General features: G+C 50.3%; 1 protein-coding gene across 1 annotated transcript; it reads left to right on the forward strand.

Moving 5' to 3' along the window:
• Positions 1–1,652: 1,652 nt before the first annotated feature.
• On the forward strand, positions 1,653–12,118 carry TNNC1 (troponin C1, slow skeletal and cardiac type). The gene is made up of 6 exons (XM_032954406.2): positions 1,653–1,758; positions 5,926–5,956; positions 7,262–7,408; positions 9,026–9,140; positions 10,635–10,771; positions 11,711–12,118. Exons 1-6 carry the CDS (start codon positions 1,732–1,734, stop codon positions 11,740–11,742), a joined length of 489 nt encoding a protein of 162 aa, XP_032810297.1. The 5' UTR covers positions 1,653–1,731; the 3' UTR covers positions 11,743–12,118.
• Positions 12,119–12,452: the final 334 nt, after the last annotated feature.

Below are 12,452 nucleotides of genomic sequence, written 5' to 3' on the forward strand. Positions count from 1 at the left end.
TATCAGTGCAATAGCTACATTGTCATCATCAATCATCGTCAGCCATGATCTATCCACTTTGGGATGGACATAACACCGCCCCTCCACCCCGCCCCAAAAGCTCGCCACCATCTCTCACGGTTTTGTGATGCAACGATCCATCTAAGTTCAGGGGTCGGCACCTCAAACAACAAGAAAGATGCATTTTGTGTTCATATTTCAAGAGTCGCAATGCGATGTGAAGAACGTGACGAAGAGGTTCTTAGAGAGCCGCCGTATGGCAGCTTCGGGTCGGCAGGTTCCCGACCCGTGGCCTCGCAGGAGTCCGCAGGCAGGAGCCAGACGAGATGTTGTTGTTGTTGCTGCATCGCAACACATTCACACACCACACGCATCACGTACCAGCAAATACACATGTTATGATGTATATATACACGTCGGTAGTAATAACAAGTCAATCTACTTCCGAATGAAGGCATTCCCATCCCGAATCAGTCATGGTTACTGCTTGACCATGCTTCACCATGCTGCTTTGTTCGGGTACCCATAATCGGTTCAGATATCACTCGCCACTGATGTCAGCCGTGGCTTTGCAAATCGGTATAGGTAAAATATAATTTGAATCCGACCGATTCCATTTGTAGGGTTCGCTCTTATGCCACCACGGACATGCACCATCAGCAGAAGTAGAAAACCACTAGCAATAGAAGCAGGAATACCACCATCACCACCATCACCACCACCATCACCAGCACCACCACCATCACCACCACCATCACCACCAGCACCATCACCACCACCACCAGCACCATCATAACCACCATTACCACCACCAGCACCACCATCACCAGCACCACCATCACCACCATCACCACCACCAGCACCACCATCACCAGCACCACCACCAGCATAACCACCAGCACCACCATCACCACCACCAGCACCACCATCACCACTACCAGCCCCACCATCACCACCATCACCACCATCACCACCACCATCACCACAATCACCACCACCATCACCATCACCACCACCATCACTACCACCACCAGCACCACCAGCACCACCATCACCACCACCATCACCACCACCACCACCAGCACCACCATCACCACCACTAGCACCACCATCACCACAATCACCACCACCAGCAATAGAAACAGGAAACCCACAAAAGCAGTTGCAACAGGAACGGCACCTCCGTCATAATCGTCATGCTCTCCACCTGTCATCACGACACGCATTCATATAACAGCACATGCACATACGTGTGCGAATGCGTGTTGGACGGGATGGCTTAGTCGGGGGGGGCTCCTACCTATCAATGCTGTCCCTTCAGGGACCCCCAAAATTCGTTAGGGTGGCCGAGACCCCCACCCCTACACCGCACGGGTCCCTTCCTCTGCACAGACCCCAGCGGCGTTGGCTGGCGACGCCGGGCGCGTGCGTGTCGCGCGTGTGCGTGCGCGCGTTCCTGTGCACCAACCTATGCCCTTATCAGTCTCTGTCGTGGTTGATTTCTACCGGGAAGCGTTTGGGGGGGGCGAGGTGGGGAGGGGGGTGTCTGTGGCACCGAGAGGGAGGAAGGGTTTTGTTGGTGGGTGGGGTGATTGGACGGGCGCGATGGGACAGGGCAGGGGAGGGCAGAGCGGGGGAGTGAAGGGCAGGGGCGGGAAGGGCGTTATATAAGCCAGGGCACCTCCCGCGCCGCTCCCGTACTGCCCACGAAACAAATCGGACCGGGCAGCCATGGCGGAAGACGTGGATAGAGCTGCCGTGAGTGACCCACACGCACACACGCACGCACACATGCACGCACACACACAGGTATTATAGGTCAGTCATCTTTCAGGTACAATAAAGCCAGGATGTATCATGGGAAAGAAGAATATCTCATGTTCCAGAAAGGGGGAGAGCCAGGTGTCCATGCGGTGTCTTCAATGGCGTGTTAATACACATCTGACAAAAAAACCCGGGATTTTTAATGTCCTGGGAAGACTTACAGATTTCCCGAGACAGCTTCCTCCACAAGAGGACAATTACGGGAAAATCAGGACAGGTGGCAACGCTACACTGGAGCGTTGCATTTTGTGAAGTGTTGCAAGCCGGCAATATTCGACTGTGGCACCAGCGTGTAAAGTTCACTTTGCTGCAGACATGACCCAGCTGAGCGGCCACGCTGACTGGGAAATTGACAGACTTCTTGAGAGAATTGAGCCGTAGACTACCCATGCAAAGGGGCTCCCTAAACACCGATGCATGTGCGTTATAGGCGGAATATAACGCACATGCTTAGGACAGGTGGTATCACATACACGATTGTATACAACCAAGAGACTCATACTTCAATGGAAATTGGCTGAACAACCAAATGTAGCACCCCGCTGATAAATTATTTAGGCGAAGGAGCTAACATCTCGCCACCACTTGCTAGGTAGTCAGGGCGCGGCAGTTCAGCAGGCGTTTTCTTGAATTCGTCTGTGCGGAGCTCTGAGTGATACCACCTAGTACCTGTCGTGGGTTGTCTCCGAGATCTCCGCGGTTTACACTTTGCTGTGCAAGTTTTAAAACTCCCAATTTGCATTGTCCAAACGTCCCGATGTAGCATGCACCCTCATGTAGACTCGGCGAGGCTTGTATGAATTGATAACACTTAAATAACAATAGCACGTTTTTTAATGATTTTATTATTATTTTTTACTTTAGCCAGACATGAGCCCATTGCGACGAAAAGGCTTGTTTAGAAAATGCGACTCGTGGCAAATGCCGCAATGGCTATCATCGAACGTGTTGCACCGTTCAAGAGAAGGACGTAGCGCTTGCGACGTCAGAATTGCACGTGTTAGACATGACAAGACAGCTGAAAGACAGCCCTGCAGGTGCATACAGCAGGACAATCCGTAGGCTGTCGCGACCAATATCATCCATAATACAAATTTGGCTGTCGTCTGAAAAAACTAGTTGTGATTACTGCCGAAACGTCGTACTCAGATTGTGAATGTTGTGGCTTTGCTCTCCAACACACCGATATGCTGCACGAGTAAGAGAATTGGCACGTTCTGTTTACGTGGCAAACCTTACTAATTGACTGTGCTGGGTGGTAGCGGGCTTAACGACACTTTTATATATTGTCTGAATAGGTTATTATAATCTGATTCAGACTCGTTCATCTCAGCTGGCAAGGTCCCCCCCCCGCCTCCATTGAGATGAGCAGCTCTGTTAGGCAGACGGCAGCAACACAAGGCTGACGGCAGCCACAGGGACATCGTACAGGGAGGCAAGGCGCCACACTCGCACGGGAGCAGAACCCCCTCCCCCCCTCGTACAGCCCGAGCCAGCTGTGTACGGGCACGCGCGTGAGTGTAGCGGTGTCACTTGGCCACTCACTCCGACGCAGGAACCCTCCCGCAAACGCGTCGAGCGTCACCGAAGATTTCCTGGGAAATAAATAAATAAATAAACATGCAAATGCCGTCGTTGTTGTTGTTTGTTTTAATTTTTGCACGGATATTCCATTGACTAAATGCCTCGTCGTGTTTGTTGTTGTTGTTGTTATCACAGTAATGTTTTAACATTGACAATCACCCCCTTTCCTTGTCCGTACAATTCACATCCCACAGTCTTGTGAAAAAGTTTGAGGACATATTGTACCATTCTCCCACGTGTTTACGTTGATCAAGGTTCAAGGAGTAACCCACGGACCGTGAACCTGGTGGCCAGAGTTCGATTTCTGGCCACGGTTCACATCAGTGGCGAGTGATGCATGAACTGGTCCTAGACGCCAACTTGACAAACCCGTGGTGAAGTATGGTCAAACAATGCCCGTGACCTACACGGTGTGGGGGGAGACTTCCATCCAGCAGTGGATTGACAAACAGACGTCACATATAAATAATGGATAAAGAGCCACCAGCCAGAATCAATATGTTGCTAAGATATTTAGCGTTTGCATTTCAGCATAATTTGCGTCCGCGCCAACATGGTCCTGAAAGTACGAGTGCATTAAACTATTGAAGGTCATTAATATAACGCACAGTCCCTTATCGATCCACTGATGGATGAAGGCTTCCCCATATTGTGTTATTCATGCGCCTTGTTTGACGATACTTCACCCCGTTGGTCGGTGCAATTTGAAGGGGAGTACCCCAGCACTGGTTCAGACGTCAATCACCGCCTACGATATCCGTGGGCAGGAATCAGATTCAGGATAAGCGGGCTAGTGGCGCCGTGTGCCACCCAGGTGGAAAGTCATCTTGATACTGCTGAGTTGACAGTTGAGTTGACAGATGTGCACAGGCACAGAGTATGCGCTTATACAATGATGTTTTTGTGTGTGAGAGAGAAAACAAGAAAAACGTTGGTTAACGCGAGGAAACCAACCGACAACGACGTAGAGGCTGGGTCATGGCAACGTAGCGGCTGGGTCACGACGACGTTATTTGTCAAGCATAATTATATCCTTGGTTCTTTCGGTAAAATCACGTAGAAAAGAAACATAAAAATAATAAAAATATAAAACAATAAAATTCTCACGACGTTTCGACTGCAACACAAGCAATCATCATCAGGTGTGAAATATAAAATTCGTGAGAATTTTATATTTGTATTTATTTTAATATTTTATTGTCTCCCTTCTACGTGACTTTAGCGAAAGAACCAAGAATATGAATCCCTGCAGTCACGAAAGCTTTAAATCAAAATTTAAGCCTAATTATATTTCATGAAGATGAGCGGTTGGTCAATTGTCGAGTCTGCGAGCGCTGGGTAAATTAATATCCCATTCAAAAATCATCCGGTGCTGCATCGTAATTCTCGGTATAAACTATTTCATCCGAGAATATCTAACGCCTCACGTTCTTTTTCTCTAATGAACAATCAGGCTACCAAGGCATGCGCTCGGTATACATTTAAAGACCGTGGGCAAGGGTTGAGTGGGCTCCCGTGGAGAACGCGCGATCCATCAACAGACACAGATTACCAGCGTGAACAAATTCGCACCGTTCTGGCGAAGAGCGACCTCCACTGCACCCTCCTGCCTCCCACGATAGCCGATGATGTCAAGTCAACCTGCTGTCTTATAACGCGCTAACGTGAGCTGTTGGTAGCACATTCCCCCCGAATTAAAGTCCAGGCCACTACCCCCTCTTCTCCTCCTCCGTAAGATTACCACCCCACTTGTTCTCAGTCTCCCTCCTCACCCTGTTGCTTCCATCTCCTCTCTCTTGGTGACTTCTTGGTCTTCATAATCGGTGTCTGCCACTAATCACAATCTGTTGCCACCTCCATCCAGTTCGCTCCAAAAAAAAGACTGATTTCGGATTGCATCCCAGCATCGGCGTCTTCTGTCCACCTCTCTCCACATTCGCTCTTGTTGGCACCTCCGAGTAGCACGGTTGGCTGCGTAATGTTGCGACAGAAGTTCAAAATACATTCACCATCCCTTTGCTGACCCCGCACGTCGGTTATCCAGAGTCCTTGCCCCATGATTTTGGCCAGCCTACAGTCCGCTTTCTTTTGCTCCGTCAATTAAGTCTCATTTCGGAATTTGTACTTTCGTTTCTAAATGCGTCCCCTCCCCATAATGTTCAAAGTCCTCCTTTCAATTGCTACTTTGCCATGCTTTTGCTGGCCGTCATACATAACAAATTATTCACTTTCTCCTGCTTCCAATACAGTACACGCAAGCCGCCAGATTTCTTGTACTGCGTCTCGAGACACAGATACATGTAGAAACTACATACATATACAATGTGTATTCCCTTGCATAGTATAAGATAAGCTGAGCGAGAATCCCTATACCCCATTTCAACTGATGTTACCATGCCCACATAAGTAACGGGGTATATGGACTTACTGTCCACCCTGCGTATATATTCTGCTTAATGTTGTGTGGATGTCGATTTGACCTTCGACTGTGTGCGGCTGTGTGTGTGTGTCCGACAGGTAGAGCAGCTGACGGAAGAGCAGAAAAAAGGTAAAGTATCTCTCTCACACAATTATGTTTGACATTGCGCATGTGGGACTCGTCGTAGGAAGCATTGTGACGTCACCCACCACGTGTCAGGCGCGCACCCTGGACGTGCCCTGCAAAGAGTGCTTGTCGCCCGGGGAATCCAGCCAAAGGTTTTTTTCTTCATGGTTTAATTCTCAGAACTGGACTTTGATGTTTAATGCAGTGACAACTCTTAAATTGAACGTCAGCGCTGCTGTCAATCCATTGCTGGATGTCTGACCATACTTCACCACGTGTCTATCGAACTTGAATCGCATATCTTCGTTTGTTTTTGTTCTGGCTAAAATCAGCACACACTCCGCATGCCACTGGCTCGGCTGATAGTGGCCGTGAGCGTACACATTCACTTACGCACGAGCACACACTGACACAGACGCACATGAGAGTGGGGCACTCAGGGTACATCAGGGACCGTAGTCCCCCCTCCCTCCCTGTCCCAAAACGGCCAGACCCTCGAGCTGTCTGTCCTTGTACGCCCATGAGAGAGCGAGAGAGCGACGCGTCACGAATAGCAGAATCCGACGCCAGCTTTGTCCCTGGGCGGCCACTTCACCCCACACGGGACACGAGCCAGATCCGTGCCCATTCATACAGCCGCCACCACCACCACTACCACCACCCACTACCCACCCACCCCTGCGACACAATACCACACACGCACCCACGCCAGCTATGTGATGAATTGTCATTGATTCATTGTTATGCCTGACTCAACAGGATTATTATTGTTATTTTATTAAAAACCAGATTCTTTAGTGGGGATTTATTTTCTGGACGGTCTGTGTCGCCTTTGTTCGTTCATCCAGCAGCGGATCGACTGCTGGATGTCAGCCTCACCACGTCGTGTAGTTCACAGGGGGATGCTTCACCCATACTTTAGCACGCTGCTCGGTGCGGGTTGGTGACGGTGGGGCATCAGCAGCGGCTGATACAACACTCGCCACTGATGTTCGCCATGGCTCAGAATCGAACTCAGTTTCGCCAAGTTCACTGCGCACCCTGGATAATTAGCGCTCGATAGACACAAAATTGCCGCTGCTGCTGCTGATGATGATGATAACGATGCCGATGAAGAAGACGATGCTGCTGACGATGTCTCTAGCGATGAAATGATGACATTGACTCGGCTGCTGCAGGCGCTGGGCGAAGTTTTCACATCACAGGGCCATGGGGGTTTGGTGACATCGTAGGGAGGCCTACTTGATCCAGCAGTGGATTGACCATGACTCATGCTGACGATGATGGTGGTGATGATGTGTGGTGCAGAATTCCGGGCCGCCTTTGACATCTTCGTGCAAGACGCCGAGGATGGCTGCATCAGCACCAAGGAGCTGGGAAAGGTGCTGCGAATGTTGGGACAGAACCCCTCGCCAGACGAGCTCCAGGAGATGATTGACGAGGTGGACGAAGATGGTGAGAGCAGACAGGGCTCAACGAGCGCGCGATGATGATGTTTGGTGATGATTATGATGTGTGGTGATGATGATGTGTGGTGATGATTTGGAGATGAGTGGTGATGATGATGTGTGGTGATGATGGGTGGTGATGATCTCTGGTGATGATGTGTGGTTTTGATAATGTGTGGTGATGATGTGTGTTGATGGTGATGTAGTGATGATGTGTGGTGGTTATGATGATAGTGTGGTGATGATGATGTGGTGATGATGATGTGGTCCTGCTGTGTGCGGTCTAAACACCATGCTGCATCGCTTGATGATGATGATGATGGTGGTGGTGATGATGATGATGATGATGGTGGTGTAGAGGGAGGAGAGTGGTCAGAGAGACACGGAGACAGACGCAGGAGTGACACAGTGATGGAGAAACACGAGGAAAGGGACAAAGAGAGTCATGGACACGAGAGGAGATAGCCGTAGGCTGAGCGAGACGGAGAGAGGCACACAGCGGCATGGGTGTCGATGGTGCAGGCCGGCCGGACAACTGCACTGGGGAACAACCACGGGGTGACGATGTAAGGGGATGGAGGACGCGGGGGTTGAGAGAGGGCCCCATACCGTGTGTTCAAGCCAGGGCCCCTGCCAAGGCGACGGGCAGACACAGAGACACAGAGCGCCAGACAGGCATGCGGAGCAGATTGCAGATCGCTAGACAGTAAGGGACACACGTTGACATGGCCAACAATGGGTTGATGCTAATAATATCTGACCTACAGTTATTACATTCGTGGTGATAATAATGATGATGAGTCACTAAAATACACTGGCACTGGTCTATACCTACCACACATGACCTGATACACGTGTGCGGTTTAAACTTTGAGGATGAATATCTGTTGAATGGGAAGCGATAGTCCCTCGATTATCTGAACCCGTCCTGGGCCTCCCGTAGGTCGACTCAGCCTCAAATAAGTACCTTGTGCGGGGTGTAAACATCGCCACTTGGGAGACAAAGGCGGCCGGGCGTCGTGATGGCCACTCGCCGCCTCGTGTGCCGTGCCGGCCTTCATAGTTGGTCGATAACAGCACTCGCCCCAACAGTCTTTCCAGGCTACACGGGGGATCTTTGTTTCTTGCAGGTGGAAAACCTACCTGGCATTGAGGAGACAAACACGGTCGGGGGTGGTTGGTGTTGGTCTGCCCCATCCCCACCACCCGCCATCATGATGTATTGTGCCTTCCTTAATTGGAGCACTTGCCCCCCACAGGCTGTTTGGCTACATGGATGGACTTTGTGTTTTTATTGTCAGCATAAAAACGACACTTGATAGACACTCTCACCGTTAAACACATATACAGTCCACAATCATTCAGCATAGTTATGCACCAATATGGAAACGTGTGGATTGGTATGTGGGTTCAGTGCCTGTTCACACGGTCTATTATTCTCAAAGGCCATCTCTCCGTGCAAAGTGCATTCATACACAGCGACACAATAGTTGGCATCTCTATGCGATGGAAGGACGACGTGAGCGTCTTCTCCGGGTGGATAGGGGCGGTGGGATCTCGACGCCGCGAAGTTGAACTGTGGGTGCTTCGGTGTGTTGTCCGCGCGGGACGGCGCCGCGTGCAGGCAGTGGCACCGTGGACTTCGAGGAGTTCCTCATCATGATGGTGCGCAGCATGAAAGAGGAGAGCAAGGGGAAGTCAGAGGAGGAGCTGAGCGAACTCTACCGCATGTTTGACAAGTGAGGGTCTCGCCAAGCAGGCGCGGTCAATCGCTCCTCGCCGTCACCGCCGTCTGCTGCGTTGGCGAGACGTTCACAACGCCACTCCCGTAGCCCTCCCCTGGCTCAGACAACTTCCACCTCAACAGAGGATGCCGCTAATCGCTTGTGCCATGCGAAATAAAGAAGCGTGTCCCCCGCCCCCCCCCCCCCATACTCGCAGTGGCGAGATGTTAACTACCTCGCCTGGTATGCGGGAGGTCATGGGTTCGACCACGACCCTGACGCCTGTTGTATATTTGGAGTTTGCGGTGTCTCTCTCCCCGTGGTCACGTGGATTTTTCTCCGGGTCCTGCGCTTTTTCCCCCTCCACATTTAGAATAAAAAAAAGCGTTCAGACTATTCGGCTGCAACGTCGTTGAGCTGCTATCCTTTGTGGCCAGGTCGCTTCTGAAAAAGAGCTCCATATCTCAGTGGGCCTTACCTGGCAAAATAGCAAATAGTTGAAACAGTTGATGGCTCACGCGCTCCTCGCCATCAGCGCCATCGGCTGGCAGACGCCTGCTGCGTTGTCCCACGGCTCCGCCGAATTCGTTGAACGAACTCGACTCGTCCAGGCGACCTCGGTCTCAGTCTCGAGAGACACGAGTCATACAGTGTTGCCCCCTCGCACGCACGCCTGAGCTTTCTCCGGGCGCTCCGGTTTCCTCCCACATGTTAAACACTCGTGAATTTTACAACACCATCATGCTCCTTGGTTTTCTCGGTAGAGTCACGTAGGTAAAGAAAAAAAACTGAAATTAAAATAAGTGAAAACATCTCAATTAAATCACGACGTTTCGGAGGCAACACAAAACCAAAGAGTATGAATCCTTGCAGTCACGAAAGCTTCAAATCTAGAATTAACACCATCATATACAGAGGACAGCAGAGCCTGCGGGGGTGGCGGTGGTGGTGGGGGGTTTCGGAAGCGGCTCACTGCCTGGCTGCCGCCTCTCCGGCTCGTCCGTGGCTCCTGCTGCTCGCGCCTCTGAGTCGTTCTCTGAGTCGTTCTCTGAGTCGTTCTCTGAGTCGTTCTCTGAGTCGTTCTCTGAGTCGTTCTCTGAGTCGTTCTCTCTCTCTCTCCGAGAGCGATGAGCGGACACCGTGCGGCAGCCCCGCATTTCGAAATTTAAATTATTATTATTATCACCATCCTCCTCACACCATCACATACGTTGGTGACATTGGCGCTGCTGCTGACATGGATGGCCATTTTGATGTTGAAGATGATGACGATGGTGAAATAATTGCGAACTCTGCTGATTACGATGCCTCTGCTACGGCTGCTGACGATGATGACGACGACTGTGAAAGTGTTTCTGCTGCTGCTGCTGCTGATGGTAGCAGCAAACGTATTTATGTTGCTTATGATGATGCTGATGCGAACGATGCTGCTGCTATCAATGATGACGTCGCTGCTGATAACGCTGCTGCTGCTGATAATGCTGCTGCTGCTGATGATGCTGCGTACAGAAACGGTGACGGCTACATCGATCTGGAGGAGCTCAAAGTGATGCTGCACGCCACGGGGGAGGACATCACAGACGACGACATCGAGGAGCTCTTTGCGGATGGAGACAAAAACGGCGACGGTTTCATCGATTATGACGGTGAGCGTTTGAGACACCGACACGCTCTCTGCTCAGTACTGCGCACGGACCCACGTGCTGAACCTCGTTCGCGCCGTACGTAGCCAACCGCGCCAATCGGGGGTACAGTTCACCCGCGAGATGGGCGTCTCGTGCGCAACGGTGTTCAGTGTGCTGACTGACACGCGCGCCCATAGCAAATATGAAATTACACTTTGAATGTATAGATTATACATCAATAGCCCAGCTATTGTGCAACGTTGGGCCAAGGTTGGGGTGACGTGGGGCCAAGGTTGGGGTGACGTGGGGCCAACAGTTTCAACCTCATGCCAACGGCGGCCCAACACTGCAAGCCTTCGGTGTTATGGGAACTTATGCGACCTCGAGCAGGAATCACGAGTCACTGGCCACCGCGTTCTTACCGAACATTCAAGGGGACCGCATTGGCAATAGCGTTACACTATTAACGTTACGCCCAAACACTTACCAGCATCACTATTAACACCCGCCTCGTAGCGGACACAATACTGAATATGCTGAATATAATGAGGCTAACGTTTTGTGAAATGGCTCTTTTTCAGAGCTCAACACAGCAGGATCCTCTTGGCCTAGGGACTTTGCATTCGCGAAATAACTAAGTAGAGCTCAAGTGCTGGTGGTAGTGGCAATAGTGAGCTGTAGAATCCGGGTCACGGTGATGGTGGTGGTCGTGACGGTGGTGTTCTAGCGTCACTCAATGGTCATTAATTCAGAGCCTCAATTACATTGATGAGGGCATTGATGACGGTAATGATGGTTACATCAATTAAAAGTCAACACTTGCGGTCAAGGACATTTCATGCAATATACTGGCGGCCCCAGACATGTAGAGACATTCCAATGCCGCGGTCGAGTAGCATTGTTTATCACACTCGTGTCACCGTCGCTGTTTCAATGTCTCGCTCTTGCGTTGTTTTGCAGAATTCATGGAATTCATGAAGGGAGTGGATTAATGGAATCTTCCGTATACCCCCTCGGATATTACAATAACATCTACAACAACAATAAACAACCTAAAATATGACGTGCATTGATACACGAGTGGAACGTAAACTATGGCTAGGCGACGATAAGAGCCGTGCAAAATAGCCTTGGCCATAGTGTGGCTTCTTCAACAACAATAACGCCTACACATACATATGTAATATCATTACAACAGGGCCCTTGAGTAAGTTAACAATGGCTTGGATCGAGTTGGTCCTCCGTTTGCACCTTTGCTTTCGTGAGAAAAAAAACGCAACCCAGAAGGACGCACGCGGCTCTTGTCTTGTGGCTGGCTCCACGCGACCTTGATGACTTTGTGAACGAGATTTACAAACAAAAAAACCCAGAGGAAACATTGTAAAGTTACTTTCGCTGACGTGCCCGCTTTCGAGCGCTAACAATGTCACGGTGGTGTGACTATAGCACTGTAATGTCGGCGCAGTTATATCACCATCCTGAAAATAATTTTAGAGTCGTTTTCTTTCATTGTTATTATTGTTAACGAAGCGTCAATATTGTGTGGGTATCCCGAGGTTATGTATATACTAGAGAAGAGCTGCCGGTTTTTATGTGGTCGCGTGTAAGGATGTAAGCGCTCTGTGTAAGGTGTTGGACATACAGATGACATCAACGGGAAGTCGAGAGAATCTGGAAAATCCAGAAACAGAATTCTTCCAGG

This window comes from Petromyzon marinus, chromosome 14, assembly GCF_048934315.1.
Source record: "Petromyzon marinus isolate PM22_M1 ecotype Great Lakes invasive population chromosome 14, UKy_Petmar_22M1.pri1.0, whole genome shotgun sequence".
Lineage (NCBI taxonomy): Eukaryota > Metazoa > Chordata > Hyperoartia > Petromyzontiformes > Petromyzontidae > Petromyzon > Petromyzon marinus.